This window comes from Pelodiscus sinensis, chromosome 4 (assembly GCF_052426305.1).
Source record: "Pelodiscus sinensis isolate ZL-2025 chromosome 4, ASM5242630v1, whole genome shotgun sequence".
NCBI lineage: Eukaryota > Metazoa > Chordata > Testudines > Trionychidae > Pelodiscus > Pelodiscus sinensis.
This window is the reverse complement of record NC_143055.1, coordinates 56,135,163-56,152,981: the sequence shown is the minus strand read 5'-3', so window position 1 is coordinate 56,152,981 and position 17,819 is coordinate 56,135,163. Positions and strand designations below refer to the sequence as shown.

Sequence of the window (17,819 nt, the reverse complement as noted above, 5' to 3'; positions counted from 1 at the left end):
ACTCTAACAAAACAAAACAAAACCAAAAAAACCCTAGTGTTTCAAAACATATATTAGCACTATGCAATATTCCTAGAGAATATCTCTTTATTTTTTTGGCTTCCAAAGTGTCTGTGTCTGAGTCACTTGTGCACAAGACACCTATGCATACATCTGTAATCTAATTTACTAAGTCTGTCACTTGCAATGAAACTAGGACATTGCAAACAGCTTTTATAAAGAAGGGAAATTATCCTGTGAGGAACATAAACACCAATTATTAAATTAACAGATACTTTCATAATGGAAAGCTGAACAGCAGAGAAGGAGGATGTATTTGCATCAGGAAGTATTTCAAAGACCAGTAATGTTGGTTCTATTATTCAATTGTTAGATCGTTACAGAGGACAAAGGAAATATAGAAACCAGAACTAATAAATTGGGATGATGCTGAAATTGCAAGGAAAAGTTTAAGATGCTTATTAGAGCTGAGTAAATGTGGTGTGGGGTTTTTTTCTGTTCATGGGTAGAACTGAAAAAATCAAAAAAATCCACTTGTTTCACAGTGAAACTGATTTTGTTGTTCTTCTTTGGTTGGACTGAAATTTGTTCCAAGTGATTTTTTTATTTATTTCCCCTCTTGTTTTTATTTCCCCTCCTCACCAGATTGTTTTTTTTTTTTTTTTTTAGGTTTTTGCAACCTGTAGCTAAGTAAATAGCTACTTTTGAACAAAACAAAATTTTTAAATAAAAAGCCAAACTATTGCATTTCAAAATAACCATCATGAACAGTTCCAACTTAAAAGCCAAAATAGTGTACACACATCATTAACTTGTGCTCTATGTACTTGGGGTCATACTGGAGGTTTTTTCACTTACCCATCTGATACTATCACATAAGTTCAAAAAATTTCAGAGAAGTGCTGTCACACACAAATGGCTATTTTGAGTACTGATTTTAATTTTAGGAAACTATTGGTATTTGCAATAGTTAATAAATATGAGGGCCTTGTGTATCAAATGGTTGTGATTGCTATTATAACTTTCTGGCTTTTCAAGCTATGAAAGAAATTAGATTCAACAGTTTGTTTCAGCAGGTGCCAGGATATATCATTAAAATGGCTTAGGAGACTTTGTCAGTAAGTTTAACTGCATCCAAACAGAGGCTACCTTCTGTTAACATAGCACTGTCATTTCGGGGATTTTTTTTTAATATATGAAAGGAAGGGGGGGGTATAAGAGACTAGATAGTTTTCTCATGGTGAGTGAAGGCCAATGTTTTATATTCAATGGCCAAAAATATTCCTAAAAAGCAAGGTTTCTTAAGTTTTTTAGTATTCACTGTACTGTAGTGCTTAACTGTTTTAAAAAACAGACAACAGAACTAAATGTGATTAAGAATATGTTGGTCATGCATATGTTAAATTCACACTCTACTTTAAAATATTAACTGGTTTCAGACAGCTGCATGCAACTTATTTTACTCCATACATTTGCAAAGTGCTGAAAAGATGAAAAATCATTGCCTCAATGTTGGGTGTTAAATAAGTTAGGAGTTTTTGAGTGCATGAGCCATAAACCTACACTGCATTTTCAACAATCATTTGATGCATGAGATCATAACGGGCAGATGATACCACCTTATATACTAGAGGTGGGCAAGATTTGGCCTGTGACTGCGCTGCTGCTCCCCTGCCCCCAGGCCAAATATCCCCTAAGGATAGGAGATTGCACAATCTCGTCCTCTCCCAAGGGATTCACAGCACCAGAGGGAGCTACCTGCTGTTCAGAATGGCTGGCGGTTTGCTCTAGGCACTGTGTGCCCCTGGTAGAGTGGAGGGTAAAGATTTTGCACGCTCCACCGCCCTCAGCAGTGGGTCATGCCTAGAGGGCCTGGGAGCATATGAAATCTCCTCTCCCTGCCAGGGGTGGGCCATGCCCACAGGGAACAGCCCCTTTTTACCTAAGGCCCCACTGCCAAAATTCATGAAGTGGCCCCTCTGCAAAAATTATTGCCCACCCCATCCTATACATAAGGTTGTAAATGCTTTGTTAGAGTTTGGGAGGGGGGGGGACTCAAATGATTGAAATACCTACCTTTTGGCATTTGAACTGCTGTTTGTGCACTTTAAGAAACATTCATTTGGAAAGGATGGACTAAGTGCCACTAGCAATTTTAATACATTCAGAAAAGGGAAGAAACTCATTTTTTATTTTAATTCTAACTTTTAAAAGGTAATTATGAAATGTTAGGAAAAATCAGTTTATATGATCACTGTTCTAAAATCACGCTTTATTAAAATATATCATTATTGATCCTCCCTCCCCAACTTTTTTTCCTACACTCCCTCTTGTGTTTTAACAGTAGGCTAGTCAAATTCAATCAGCTATTGAAATAGTTTCAGTATGCAACCAAAAATGTAGGTCTTGGCAAACTGATATGTGGAAAAGCATTCATACTCTCTAATGCTTAAACATGCAATATGCACGTATGACCCAGCATCTCTTTACATCCATAAGAACTGTGCATGAATGGCACTGGAAATTTTTTATGAACTGTAAAACCGGTTACTTGCTTTGCAGGATTTCAAGGAGTGAATTAATATGGTTATATGTGGAATTAGTTCCAGGCCTCCAGCTCTGTGTAATTATGAGCAAGAGTGTATGGTTTTTACCAACAGCCTCTTAAATTTAATGTATATTATAGATAGCATTTGTTTTGTGTGTGAACAGCTGCAGAGCAGTTCATACCTAGCATATGAGCAAAGTGTTGTTCATCTGTCCCTTCTGGATGGTGTATCAATTTCTAGATAAATCAAAGGAGTAGTAAGTGCTTTAAGTACCCCTACCAGTCACAAAATCACTGTTTTACCTAAGGTATTAAAATAAAATAGTCATGTTAGCAGACAGCCTAAAGCAGCTGCAATTAAACATTTTAAATTACTCGTGAGGTCAGCAGTGTTACTGGATTCTTGGCACTTGTGTAATATATTTTTTCAAATTCTCATCAAGTGAAATAAATTAGACATACATTTTTCTCAGCGAGTGATCAACCATTGGCACAATTTACCAAGGTTCATGTTTTATGCTCCTTCACCAACAATTTTTAAAATCAAGATCAGTTGTTTTGCTGAAGATCTGCTCTAGGAATTATATTGAGGAAGTTGTGGAGCCTGTGTTATGACTGGTCCTGTCCCTGAATTCTTGCACCCAATGTTTTACAGGCTTAAGCTCCTGCAATCACACTTGGCACTTGACCTTGCAAGCTTCTCTATTGATTTTAGTGGGGCTCTGCATGCACACAGGTCCTCCCACCCCACCCGCACCTCCCTGCTAGGCAATTTCCAGGAACAGAAAACAATGTGGTGAGGTACTAATATGTGTCATGTGCTTGTAGAACTCATATGGTCATCCTCTAGTCTCCACAAACAGGAACAAATGGAAACGTGTAGGTGATGTTGTCTGATAATCAAACCATGGGACTTGGAGGTCAGCTCTGCAGTGTTCTAAGTCTGGCTCTGACACCCTCTGGCCTTGTCTTAATTTTTCTATCTTAGTTTCCCCCATCTAAACATAAGATTAAATTACCCTCTTACTTCCCTATGTCATGCAGATGTTGTCAGGATTAACGTCTTAATATCTGCAAAGGGCTCCAAACATGAAAAATACTGCTGTACATAAATAAGTTCCATTCTCTCTCCTGCAGGAGGTAATCAAACTATATTGCTGTGAAAATGCTAAATGTAGAGTTGCCAGGTGTCCTGTTTTGAACTGGACAGTCTAGTATTTGAGCTTTCTGTTCGGGAAACAAATTGAGAAAATATAAATGTCTGGTATTTTCTGAAGATGTGATGTAATGTCAAGTGTGTCCGGTATTTTTGTTGAAACCATTTGGCAACCCTAGCTAAATGCAAGTTAAAACTGGTCAGGCTGATGAGCTGTTGTACAACCAACTAAAAGGACTTGGGTTTAGCTTTAGCTTTTTCACACTGAAAAAAAAGATTTACTGTCAGCTTTAGGAAATAAGTAATAGAAATCAGCTTAGTAATTCCACATGCCCACTGTTGTTTTCCACATTGCTGAATTATGCTGATAATATTAATCTTCTACAGAACAGCTAATGAAGAAGGCTACTTGCTGATTGCACTAACCATAATAATTTCAATCTCTTGGCTGCTCTGGTATGTTTGTTTTACAATGATATTTGCATTGCTTACATTTAGCATGGTGTAATTTAAATGTTGATTTCATTCAGGTGCTAGAGAATTACTGAGTGCGGCTCCTTTCAGATGGCTATCAGCTGTAACTCATAATTGATAGGCCTAGGAAGAAGAAAGTAAAGAGTTAAGCTTGGGTGAGGGTTGCTTATGACTCTTTGGAAAAGGGCTGTATCTGCTACAAAATTAAATCAGAAACTTTCCAGGAAAGTTGGTCCTGCCTGCTCCCAAAGAGGTAATAATTAAAGGTTTAATTCAAATTTCTTGATGGTTTAAGACTTGCTAGAGGCTTTGATATAATAACCGTCCCCCTCATTTTTGTATTTTAAAATGTGTAGATTGATCAAACCTAGCACTTATTGAATGATTGTGAGACACTTTTTTCTTCATTTCTTAATACTTATGGTAAGAAATTAACCTTGAGTAACTGATTTTTGAAAATCCTGCTACACACATTGTGTAGGATGGCTTTTAGGTAAGTAACCTTATGTAAGCCTTATGTAAGTAAAAACAGCTCTGAGGGTAGTTTCCACATTCCTTACTCAAGACTTTTTCCTGAGTAGTAGAGCTAGCTAGCATACCTGATTGCCTATGAGCTAGTGGAGTTTGGTTGTATTTTTTTTTTTTTAACACTAACACTGGCAAGTGATCCCTTGGTGGTGGGAGGGTTAGTTCCCATTCCTGTCCACGAGGGAGCTTTGGAGCTGCGGGATGGAACAGCTTTCTGGATGCAAAGCATCTTCCCTTCATAGAAATTAAATGGGCTTTGCACTTGTTTGGAAATTGAAAGTTGTGTGCAGTGTCTAATAGGCCCTGTTAAATAATGCATTAGGGAACTCCCATTCTGCTGGAACCAAATCTGATCTTAACAATGGTGTGGGCTACAGCTGACCTAAAACACAATTTTAAGGAGAACTGTTCCTAAATCGTTCTAAAAATCAAAGTCATACTTGTTCAAGAAGTTGCAAATATACTTGGCTTCCTTGCATGGGGACTTGAGATGCTGATCTGGCAAATTATGGAATGTAAATAGATCCCTGTTGAAGCTAGTAGGGCTCTGTGTCCCAGCAGCTCAGAGATTTGCTCCTGTCTCACAAGAAGCCAGAAATTATGGCTCCTAGCAGTTAACTCTAGGTCTCCCCTATCATATTACAGTGCCTCCAGTTAATCACTTAATCTCTGTATCTCTACTTCTGTGTCTCAAACAGAGATAATACTGAGCTGATTCCCCTGTGTGGGCACCTATGCTATGGTCCTCTTGCTTAACGCAAAGCTGGCATTTAGTTTACAGTCACTCCCATGTAATGACTTGGGGATGTGGGTGGGAAAGACCTAATGAATATGTGGGCCAGCTGTCAGGCCAATGAAATTATTTGCAGGTGAGAGTATGTTACTACACAGCTTAAAGAAAGGAAAGTTAGATAAGGAGAAAAGGGTCCTACTCCAGCCAGCGAGATGCCATGATGTGCAGTGTCAAAGCAGCATTGCTCTGTAGGGAATGTGGGAGTGGTTGAGCTATTCTCTCACCCCTGCCTTTTAGTCAATGGTGGGATTGTCATCAGGTGAGGACCCCCACTGTCTCAGTGACCGGTAGGAAGGGGTGGGGCTCTTTGGAAGGACAATGGCCTGCAAGAGACATGGGATCTTACTTTCTACCACCCTCAGTTACACACCTCTCCCCTCTGGCTCACTAACAGCTGCTTGTCTCTTCTGGCAAGAGAATAGAGCTCCTGGGCTCTACTGCTTCTGCCAGTAAATTCCTGGGTGGCTTTGGGCAAGTCTCTTAGGAAGTCAGAGAAGCTATCTATAAAATAGGGTTAATGTTACTGAATTACCTCGCAGGGGGACAATGCATTGTTTATGTATTAATGATTAAGTAGATTATTGTAGTGCAAAGTCAATTGGTGTCTGCTGCAGCTTGGCGTAGCCCTGCACAGAGGAGATGGCTACTTACTGTCAAGAGCATAATTGTACTGCATTTCTGAGGAGATCAGGATATACATAAAATGAGAAATACAAGGTGTTTGAAGAGGGGAGAGAGTTTGGCAGAAGCATTTACAGTGGAAAGTGAATCTGATCTAGGAAAACAATGACAGAGAAACAGCAATGTGGCTCCTAAGCCATGCTGAAATGGTGGCAGAGTAGTTTAGGCACAAATTTTGAGCTCATTAGACACCCCTTCAAACCTGAGCAGAACTGGGTTAACTGTTTATCCTCAAGGTAGATAGACTGAGCTCCACGCAGTTTGCTGTGAGAAGTATTCTGACTTGGCCTTAAAACTGGAGCTCTGTGTGAACTTTGGAGAGTATATGAGGCATTTTGCAAGAGGAGAAAGTTTGCTCAGTGTCATTACACAAACAATCCCTCCACTCATCCACCCATCTTGTGCCTCAGTTGAAAGAACTGAGAACATGGCCGCACATTCCAGCTGAGCTTTATGTATATATTTTGGAAAGTGCTCTGGATAAAAAATGCTGCATGAAATGTTATAGGATAGTGCACAACTTTCACCTACTGACTCAAGATGGCTGCTTTATTTGGGACATACTCAGAAAACAGGTTTTCCTCTGCTCACAGTGACTAGTAATGGTGGTTATGAACTTAACTTCTATTATAGTCTCTAATTTTGCTAACTAGACTGATTAGCAACAAAGCCACCAAATCTGTGCTATATACAGGCAGTCCCCGACTTACGCGGATCCGACTTATGTCGGATCCGCACTTACGAACGGGGCTTTCTCGCCCCGGAGGTCAGGGCGAGAAAGCCCCGTTCGTAAGCTGCTCCGGTGCCCCTGGTCTGCTGGAGACCGTCTCCAGCAGACCAGGGGCACCGGGCGGGTTCCCGCGCCTCTGAGGCTTTGCCAGAGCAAAGCCTCAGAGGCGCGGGGAACCGCCGCTGCTGCCGCTTCAGTCTGGGTGCCTGTGGTCTGCTGGGGACGTGGCAGCAGCGGCGGTTCCCCGCGCCTCTGAGGCTTTGCCAGAGCAAAGCCTCAGAGGCGCGGGAACCCCCCACGGCTGCGGCTTCAGTCCGGGTGCCTGTGATCTGCTGGGGATGGTCCCCAGCAGACCACAGGCACCCAGACTGAAGCCGCAGCCGCGGGGGTTCCCCGCGCCTCTGAGGCTTTGCTCTGGCAAAGCCTCAGAGGTGCGGGACCCCCCCGCGGCTGCGGCTTCAGTCCGGGAGCCTGTGGTCTGCTGGGGACCGTCCCCAGCAGACCACAGGCACCGGGACTGAAGCCGCAGCTGCGGGGGGGTCCCGCACCTCTGAGGCTTTGCCAGAGCAAAGCCTCAGAGGCGCGGCACCCCGCTGCCGCTGCGGCTCTGCTCCCCGTGTCCCTGGTCTGCTGGGGGGGGGGGGGGCGCAGCTAGTGTGCTCCCCCCCCCCCCCCAGCAGACCAGGCTTTTGTTTTGCACTCTGGGGCAGAGCAGCTGGGGCGCTGCCGATTGGTCCTGCAGTGCCCGCTCTGGGCACTACTGGACCAACCCGGCAGCACCCCAGCTGCTCTGCCCCAGGTCCTGATTCAGCCGCTGCTGGTCAGTTTCAGCAGCGGCTGAATCAGGACGCCTGGGGCAGAGCAGATGGGGTGCTGCTGGGTTGGTCCAGTAGCACCGAGGAGCGGCGCTACTGGAGCAACCCAGCAGCACCCCAGCTGCTCTGCCCCAGGCGTCCCCAAGTCAGCTTCTGCTGAAACTGACCAGCGCTGACTACAGGAAGCCCCAGGCAGAGTTGCTCTGCCTCGGGCTTCCTGGAATCAGCTGCTGATCAGTTTCAGCAGCAGCTGACTTGGGGATGCCTGGGGTTCTTAAGTTGATTCTGTATGTAAGTCAGAACTGGCGGTCAGTTTCAGCAGTGTCTGAATCTGGACGCCAGTTCCGACTTACATACAGATTCAACTTAAGAACAAACCTACAGTCCCTATCTTGTACGTAACCCGGGGACTGCCTGTACAAGCACTGGAAACCAGTCCCAACACAAGAGAAAAATCCCTGTCACAATCCCAACCCAAACCCTAGGTAGCAATGGACCAGGTGAACAGTTTTATACTGCACCCTGTTACAGGGGGATGTTGGGGAAAGCCTGGAGAAGGCCTAAGACCTCTTTCCCCTGCCTCTTCTGGGTTCCTGGACATTTGGGCTATGTCTACACTACAAGGTTTTTGCACAAAAACCTGCAGAGCATCCACACCTCAAATGAGCTCTTGCGCAATGAAATGGGCAGTGAAACGGCAGAACAGAGGGCTTTTTCTGCTGTAGGTAAACCTCCTTTTCTGAGGCATAACTGCTTTTAGCGCTACCGCTATTTTGCAAGAAGGCAAGTGTAGATGCTCCTATGGGAAAAAGCACAGGTGCTCTGATGGCTCTCAGAGCTTTCTTGTGCAAGAGCATCCATGCAGTGTGGATGCTCTCTTGCACAAAAGGACATTGCTTTTGTGATGTGCTTTGAGGTGTGGATGTGCTCTTGCGCAAGAACTTGTGTAGTGTAAATGTAGCCTCATTCCTTTACAGTCTGGACAGAAGTCGGGTGTTGAGAAGATAGTTCTATCTTTATGCTGCTCTCTTGTGTTTATAGCTTAAAATGGTGTCACATGAGGTATGTTAAACTATTTTATTCATTTCATACCAGCAATCACGTGACACTGGCAGAGATTTCTGTTTAGCCTTGTAAATTCCACACAGGGCACACAATGTTCACTTCAGACCCAACTAGCATAATCTACAAATCGAGCTGAAAGCAAACTATAGTCTGGACGGCAGGGTAGGTGACCTTCAGAAACCAAGTTATCACCGCTGTTCCCTGTACCTGCAGGAGACAGCCTAAGGGAAAATTCTTCAGAGGAACCTTACTGAATGTTTCAAACCCCTTCTCCCACACTTTATTCTGTGGGCTCTTACTCAGCAGGGGGCATCTGTTACATGGACACTCATTAAACTGCAGCTAGGCTCGTAAGCATTCAATAAGATTTGAGTATCCATATGTGGTAGTGCTGAATGCAGATTTAGGCTCCTATTGAAAAAGCAGAATTGGAGATGACCTTCTTTGGAACATCTCTGGGTCTGATCTATCCACAGATTAACCAAACATTTTAATGATGTGTAGGTGTATACTAACATTGTTCTTTCTGACAGTTTAGTTCCTGATGGGAGATCAAGACATTATTATAGAAGTCCCTGCAACACTGAAGCGGCTGGCCAAATACATGGTGCGTGGCTTCTATGGAGTAGAGTATTCACTGGTCCTTGACGTATTGATCCGATACCCCTGTGTGAAGGAGGATGACTTGTTGCTGCTACTCAAGTATGAACGCAAACAGTTGCGCACTGTCCTCAACACACTGAAGGCAGACAAATTTGTTAAGCTGCGCATGCGAGTTGAAACAGGGCCCAATGGGAAGAGTACAAGGCATAATTACTACTACATCAACTACAAGGTACTGGTTGATGTTGTGAAGTACAAGCTGGATCATGTGCGTCGGAAGATAGAAGCAGATGAGCGGGATTCAACCACCAGGTCCTCTTTCAAGTGTCCGTCTTGCTTCAGCACTTACACAGACCTGGAAGTAAATCAGCTCTTTGACATATTCACAGGTATTGCAGCTAGATTGTTCATCTGCTCTCATCCTGCAGGAAATCATTGGCAGTATTAAATGCAGCTACACCTGTGTGCCTTTTGTAATAAAAACAGGTTGGTTGGATTTTGTTTGGACTTTTGACCACCAAAAAGTCCAAGGAACTAACTGGGCTTATAGAGTGGGTTGTGGTAAAGAGGGAGGATATTCTTGTAGCTAAGATACAGTACTGGGATTAGGATTCCCAGGGGTCCGACTTTTGAACTGGACAGTCCAGTATTTGAGCTTTCTGATCAGGAAACCAATTGAGACATTATAAATGTCTGGTATTTTCTAAATAAGATGTCATGTAGATTGCAATGTAATGTCAAGTGTGTCCTATATTTTTGTTGAAACCATCTGGCAACCCTAACAGGGATTCAGATTTTAGTTTCAGTTCTGCTATGGACTTGGCCAAGTAGTGTAACCAAGTCATGTGTGTTTTAACTTCCTCGCATGTAAAATGTAAGTAAGTTGCTCATTTCTGAGGTTAAATTAATGATTGTACGTGCGTGAAGATCCTGAAGCAAGATACTATTAGGAATTAATGAAGTACAGTATTTCAATTTGTTTTAACTAACAGTAAATAATCTCAATACCAGAGAGGGGGAGGGTATAAGCATCTCCTTTCTACAGACAGGGCAACTGAGACACAGGTCCATGTCTTCCAAAAGCCATGTAGCAAGTGGGGGGCTGAGCTGTCAATAGAGCTTGGGAGTTTCTTCAAGCCAACGGAACAAGAAGTTGCATTTCAAACTGGCTGGACAGCTCAGCCCCTGACTTGCTACATGGCTTTTGGAAGACTCCGTCTCTCAGTTGCTCTGTCTGTAGAAAGGAGATGTTTATACCACCCTTCCCCCTCTGTTTTAACCAACAGTAAATAAACTCAACACCAGACTGAAATACTATACTTTATTAAATTCCTAATAGCAATCTAAGGGCACTTACACTATGGACAGCTGTAAGGATGGATGAACAGAGCCTGCTTTGTTTTGTTGTTTGTTTATAAATAAGATTGGAAGGGAAATTTGCAGTGCTGTGTGCTCGCAAAATCCTCTGGCTTGTAAACTGAACAAATTTAATCTGTAATCCTTGAAACAAAGATGGAAGCTGCTGGTGGTAACAGTTTGGGAGTAAGACTATATACTTCAAACAGGTTGCTTGAGGTAAAAGTACTGGTTTTCATGCACGGCTTAGCTAGAAATCACTCCTGTACTTAAAAGCACACTGCTTTAATATCAAATCTACTTAAAAATATTTTACCTCTTCTTCCATGTTACTCATGTTAGATGTAGATCATGTTACATCTAAGATGAGTGAATGAGTATAAGATCTACAGAGAGAAGAAACTGACTATACAGAAGATTTTGCCAAATGCACAACATATCTCTTTCCTCTCATCATTTGTGTGGATCTTTCGTGTAGCGAATGTGTGCAAAATCAGATGCAAATGTGAATCCTTAAATTGTTCCTGAGGATTCAGAGGCAGGAACAATATCAGCAACTTAATTAATTTTTGGAAATTAATGACTTCAAGTTTATTTTTATCCCTTCAACCAGTATAACCTGTTGTAGCACAAAATTGAGTTGATTTTTCAAAAAATTTATTTGGGTAGCAGATTCCTTGGTAAAGATCACTGCTAAACTTTTTTGCATCTTTTAGTAACACATGAATTTCAAACTGGGGTTATGTTGCAGAGACTTTCCGTTGCACCTACTGTAATGCTGAAGTTGAGGAGGATGCTTCTGCACTTCCCAAACGAGATGCTCGAACCTTGTTAGCAAAATTTAATGAACAAATTGAACCCATCTTTGCACTACTGCGTGAGACTGAAGATGTTGTTCTACCGCATGATTTGCTTGAGCCTCAACCAACAGAAATCCCAGAACTATCAGAAAGGTATTTTGAGAAATGTCTTCTCAATACAAGTTCTAATGTAAGGAAGCAAGATGTTTTCTGGCTCACTTCAGAGAGTAGCTTGAGCTGAAATTGTAATCTTTCCTTCTACGTAAGTGGAGCACAAAGTAGACAAGATCAGGAGGCAAAATGATTCTCGTTAGAATCAAAACTTGACTTTCAGAAGTCCACTAAGGCCTATTTTTACATAAGGAATTTTAGTTCTGATAGCTGTGCATCTAAGCTTGCTTTTGTGTGTGTGTGTATGCCCTCTTTACCAGCCTATCCCTTCTCTGTATTTGCCTAGGAAGTTGCTACTACATGATTTTATAGGCTCTCCTTCCTGCCTCTTATTTTTTCAATGCCAATCTCTTCTTTCTATTTCTCTCCAGCCCAGTTACTTGCTCTTTTGCTCCCAGAACCTTTCACTTGTCTTAATTTTCCATTCTACATTCAAACATGCCATTATTTTCATTTTCTTTTTTTTTTAAACCCCACTGGATTCACTCTCGCAGAACCTTTTTTCTTCTCTCGTTTGACCTCCATACCTTGGGTAAGCAGCCTCCTATTCTTTTGCCACATGGCTTTCCCCAACTTTCCTTCACTGAAATGACTCTTGCCTATGTTCCTCCTCATTGCTGATACTGTTACCAATGACTCCCAAATCTGCCTTATCAGGTTTTTTTGTGAACTTTGCCACTTAAGTCCCATCCTCTTCCCTTTCCACAATCTTTCCTATTGCCCAAGCTTGTAGGTTTGATGTCAAATTTGATTCCTCTCTGCCTCCTTTCCAGCACTCCAGGCCCTCAAGCACATCGGCTTCCTTTTCTACATTTCCTAAATTCCAGTCCCAAAACTATTCATTGGTAAGCTTTGCTTTCCTAGACTACTGCTATTTATTCTGTACCTACTTTCCAATTTCTATCTTCATCCCTATTTAGATCTCTGCCAGCACACCTACCAACATCTCCTTGTCACCTCTAAACTTTATCATCCTTTCACAAAGCCTAGAATATCTTTAATGCTTCTGTGAAACAACTTCCTACTGAATAAGTGCCAAGTTCCATGCATGGATGCTAATAATTCTAAAATCCTCTGCTATGCAATATTCTAGTTTCACTGCTCTATTTCTACACTATTTGTCTTGTTCTGTATTTAACTACTGCTTAACGTACAGACCTGTCTTGTGTTTGGCATATCTATAGCAGGTGGCACTTTAAAAGCTCCTTAAGTAGTGAATGTGAAATGTGTGTATTTACCTGTCAAATGCATTTTTTTCACTTTTTTTAAAAAGCAAGAAGAGAGGTCTTTCCATATCTTACATTATATTTCTCTCGATACTTATGTTGGCTACTCTCTCATATTTTGCTCTCTACTGTGGGAGAGTGTATGTACTACTTCACACAAGTCAACCTGTAGCATTCCGTGCCAGAATGTTGTGATGGTCAAGACTAAAACAGGGTTCAAAAAAAGAGCTAGAAAAAATAATGGAGGATAGGTTAAGAGGAGCAAGGAGCTATTAGCTAGGATGTGCAAGGATGGTGTCCTTAGCCTCTATTTGCCAGAAGCTGAGAATGGAGGATAGGGGATGGAATCACTTAATGACCTGCTTTGTTCATTCCCTCTGGGGCACCTGGCATTGGCCACTGTCAGAAGCCAGAATACTGGGCTAGATGGACCTTTGGTCTGATGCAGTATGTCTGATCTTATGTCTTGTGGGGGGAAAAAAAATGATGCAAAAATGTATTTTAGAGGAGGGTATGCAGCTATTAAGGACTCAGCACTACATACATTAATCATGCATTGGGAAGGAGAATTTTATCTGTTAAGTGTGGCCAGCTACATCACACTTTAATCTTCTAAGTTTCTTTGATTGTGAGGTGGTGGTCGTGGCGTGTGTGTGCGGGGGGGGGGGGGCAGGGAGGCTTTTAAATATGTGGGCATTTGAGAGTGATACCTCCCTCCAAGCAAGAATTACACTTTTTTTTTTTCCCTTCAGCTTTGAACAGAAGGTATGTTCAAGCATCCTGGACTCCAGTAGCCGTCCTGAGAAGTGGGCTAACAAGAATTCATCTGTCAATAATATGTATGTTCAAAACTTGGTCATTGAGGTCCAAGATTCTGAGCCAAAGAAAGAGAAAGAAAAGGTGACTAAAGAACATCCTATATGGATGTCACAAAGTACTGTAGAGGGAGCATCTTCAAATACTACTGACACCAATGTTGGTAAGACAAAGTTTGAGAATCTAAGACTGGAATATATGCTTGTGTTTTCAATGGCCATCTGGTTAGGGTTGTGCTATAACTAATTCTCCCCTCGGCCTCACTTTAGTAGGTGGATGCTCAGCACTTTTGAAAACTGTCTTCATGTAGGTACCTAAATACAACTTAAACTTGCTTCCAGAACCAAGTTCTAAAAAAACCCTGTCTTTAGTAGCCTTAAGTTTTAAAATAACTACTTGTTACATAGAATCCATTATTGTAAAGCTCTTCCAGTACCTTCAAAGAGAGACCTCTGAGAATAGAGGGTTCTTGATTGCAGCAGACAAAAGCATAACAAGAGTCAATGGTTGGAAGTCGAAGCTAGATAAATTCCTGCTGGAACGAAGGTGAATGCTTAGTCGTGGTATCTAATCGTGGAACATCTTGCCAAGGAATTTGGTGATTTGTTTCATCCCTTGAAGGCTCTCAAGACAGAATGAATCTTTTAGAAAGACACCCAAACTCAATCTGAATCTATGGTATGAGGTAAGAGTAGTTGATACTACTACTTTCTCACCTTTTACAAATATAAATCTATACAAGACCAGATTATTCAAATGGTAATTCAGTGTGTTCCCTAGCCTAGAAACACTTTAAAATGTACTAACTTTCAAAAAATGCTGAGCACCCCCACCACTCTTTGAAAATTGTTCCTTTTTGAACAGAGACTCCTGACTCACTAGTAAAAACACTGACATCAGCCTCCAATAGTTGAACATGAGAGGCTTGGGTTGTTCTTTTATGAACCAAGATGTGAAGATTAAAAGCAATATTCTGTATATAATGCTGGAGATCCAGTCTATTGATTAGAAGGAAATAAGCATTAGCCAGAGGAAAAATCAGTAGACTAGTTGAATAAAATATGATCCTGTTCAGAATTTCAGTGGGGGGGGGGCAGTAAAAGTGACAAGATGCAGCTTAAAATTAGAATTGTGTGTCAGTTTCCTAACTGATGCATCTGGAGCTGAATTTCAGAAAAATCAGGGTGCCATGTTTTAAACATTGAAATAGGTATGCTTCGTATTAGGTACTACATTTGAGATGGCTCTTTAAAAATGTAAAGGAGAGCTAGAGATAGTTACTGTCCATATCTCCCCATTCTACTTTAATATGCTGCTTATAACCTGCTTATAAATAAATAGGAAACCACTCCCTTATGAAAGATGTTTTTGGATTGTAAATGTCAAACATTTACAACAATTGTTCAAAACTACCAGTCTTTTTACATGTTAATTCTTTGTGGCTTATTTGGTGCTTTTATTTTTAAACAGAAATGGATGACACTGTCAAAGAAGTGGTTACTGATAATGAAGTAATAAGGACTCTTCTCATCCATGAATCGAAGTCTTCCTCTGGCACAGGGCATGCCCCTCTTCTTGCCCAAAAAAAGCTGCATGAGTCAGAAAGTGAAACCAGTGAATCAGAGGAGGAGTCCAAACATGCAAAACCTGTGGTAGTGAAAGCAGCAGGGAGTGACTTAGAACAAGACGAGCAGGAAACACTGGATCCTACAATAATGGTGGCTGGACAGCCCCACTTATACAGTGAAATTAATGACAATCCAGAGCTAGTGACACGTATGTCAGACAAAGAGAGAGACTCTTATATTAAGGTGGGACAAGAAATGTTCCAATCTGTCTTTGAGTAAAGGCATTTATTTAAAAAGCAGCTATACTGCACGTGTAAGTTCAGATGTGCTATGTGAAGTTCATTTTTGTAATTTAGCACCCAGCAGTAGCTGGGTGAAACAAATGTAGAGTTCAGGATATCCTTGTCCATGGCGGTGATGCTGTCTAAATCTGGTCATTGGAGAGCTTTCTATTTAAATTTTGCTCCACAGCAACAAAGTGAAAATGTTGCAGACACTCTAGATTAAAAGTAAGGTTAATTAAATAGTTTTCATGTTTCCTGTTTGTGAAACAGTCCTAAATTTTGTTTAATATGCCTGGTATTGTAGTGAAAAGACTAAGTAATTCAATTCCTTAAGAAGCAGGATCAATAAATAAGTTACAACAGGACCCAATTTCTTGACTGCTGAATTAAATGCCTAAAACCAAGGGTTTGTCAGATCCAAAATAGTAAAAGGATCTAACAGGTAATAGTCCATCTCCTCACCAAAGCAATGTTAGATTAATTTCCCTTTACTAATAAGTGAGTTAACTCATCCCTGCTGTAACTTCAGTGCCAATGTAGTCAACAATCCTTCTGGACTGGATGCTACTACTGCAGTAGAGTATTCCAGACAGACAAGTCAAAGTGCTGTCCTTGCAACAAATCCCTGCTCCCAGATTTTTCAAGAGCAGGGTTTCCCAACCTATAGGTTGCCATTACATTTCAAAAGGCTCACCAAGTGTCTTCCCAGGTGGCTCTGTTCCTCCTCCTCCCCCCATTTTTTGAATTGTCTTGGGGATCCATTTTGACAATTCAGGAAGACTTGGTAACCCATCTGAAAAAGGTTGGGAACTGCTGTTCTAGAGTTATTACTAATGCTTAAAATCAAAACAATGAACAGTCAGAACAGCTTGATAATTTTAAAATTGTCTGGATTAGCAAAAATGGCCCTCCCCCCATACCCACACAGCTGAAATCTTACCAAGTACTCTAAGTGATCACTTTTGGGATGAGAAGGAACTAAAATCTGGTTGTTGTTAGTCTAAGGTGCTGCAGGACATTTTTTGTTTTTTCGGTTAGACTAACATGGCTACCTCAGACTTGCAGGGTAAAGTGTGAGCTGAGGTCCCAGAAGAGAGGTTCATGCATAGGAAACCACAGAATTAATGCAGTCCAAGGCTCTAAGTGCTCATTGCCATCACCTAATCGGACTTCCTGTTCAAAACAGGCAAGAGAATTCACCCCAAAGTATTCCCAAAGCATAGCTGGAGGGGGAAGATGAGTGTGGAAATCCAACATGATTTTAAAAGATTGGGATGTTAAGAAGCAGGTAGCTTGCTAATTGTGTAGTTGAGGTGGGAAGGCAGTTAAAGCACTCAGTCCTGGCTTGTGGTCCAGGGTCCAGAACTACCCTGGTGTAGTTCTGCATTTAAATTGTATTAGGAGTTGGGTGGAAAGGCAGCTTGGTTCAGTCCTGGCACTACCTGACATTAGGGTAGCTTCCAGACCTGGTATGTGCCAAGACAGAGCAGAGCTGCATGTACTTAACTGATAAGCAAAAGCTTATTGGTTAATGTCAATTGACTACACTATTACATCCCTGGATAGACTCCATCAGACTCAGTTTACAAGGGATCAATTACTCCCACTGTTCACTTTTTATTTCTAGTCTGAAATTGTCCAGCTTCAACTTCCAGCCCTTTTGTCTACTAGATTGAAGAGCTAATTATTGACTTGTTTTCTTGTAGATAGAGGCTGTAATGAAGTCATACATTAGTCTTTTTAAACTAGAGTTCTTTGAATCTAGTCACAATTAGGCATGTTTCTAAACCTTTGTTTTGTGAACCTTCTTCAGTTTATCAACATCCTTTATGAATTATGAGCAACAGAACATGACGGGTATTCAAACAGAGGCTGCCCTGGTGCTAGATACAGGGGAAGAACTTTTGCTTAAGATCCACCTCTTTATGCAGCCCGGAAGTTAGTTCTTTTGGCTAGTTGTCACATGTTTGGGTGAGTTCATGTTCAGCTGATTATACACCATGACCCCTAAATCTTTTTAGTTTGCTTCCTGGAATAGACCCCTCACCCCAGCAAGTATATATTGTCTGCTTGTTCCTGGATTTGTTTACATTTTAGCTATATTAAAACAGACCTTGCTTACCAAGTGATCACTTTGCCTATCAAGGCTATGGAAGAAACACATCACAGGAAATATTTCCGGTTAAGTTGACAATGTAACATTTT

The 17,819-nt window shown here is 41.5% G+C and overlaps 1 protein-coding gene across 3 annotated transcripts; it reads left to right on the top strand.

Moving 5' to 3' along the window:
- Positions 1–663: 663 nt before the first annotated feature.
- On the top strand, positions 664–15,979 carry LOC102453757 (general transcription factor IIE subunit 1-like). Of its 3 annotated transcripts, none has more exons than XM_075931185.2 (5): positions 664–4,431; positions 9,329–9,782; positions 11,501–11,702; positions 13,699–13,925; positions 15,233–15,979. In XM_075931185.2, exons 2-5 carry the CDS (start codon positions 9,335–9,337, stop codon positions 15,607–15,609), a joined length of 1,254 nt encoding a protein of 417 aa, XP_075787300.2. In that variant the 5' UTR covers positions 664–4,431; positions 9,329–9,334; the 3' UTR covers positions 15,610–15,979. The 3 variants fall into 3 exon arrangements, with proteins under 3 accessions (XP_075787300.2, XP_075787298.2, XP_075787299.2); XM_075931183.2 differs by having other exon boundaries at positions 665–4,431; positions 9,324–9,782; XM_075931184.2 differs by lacking the exon at positions 664–4,431 and adding an exon at positions 4,509–5,758 and having other exon boundaries at positions 9,324–9,782.
- The last annotated feature ends 1,840 nt before the right edge of the window (positions 15,980–17,819 follow it).

Excerpts from the sequence above, each read along its gene's own strand:
- LOC102453757 (XM_075931185.2), top strand. The coding sequence starts at position 9,335 with ATGGGAGATCAAGACATTATTATAGAAGTCCCTGCAACACTGAAGCGG. Across the intron at positions 9,783-11,500 it reads GCTCTTTGACATATTCACAG|AGACTTTCCGTTGCACCTAC; the intron begins GTATTGCAGCTA and ends GTTATGTTGCAG. Across the intron at positions 13,926-15,232 it reads TACTACTGACACCAATGTTG|AAATGGATGACACTGTCAAA; the intron begins GTAAGACAAAGT and ends ATTTTTAAACAG.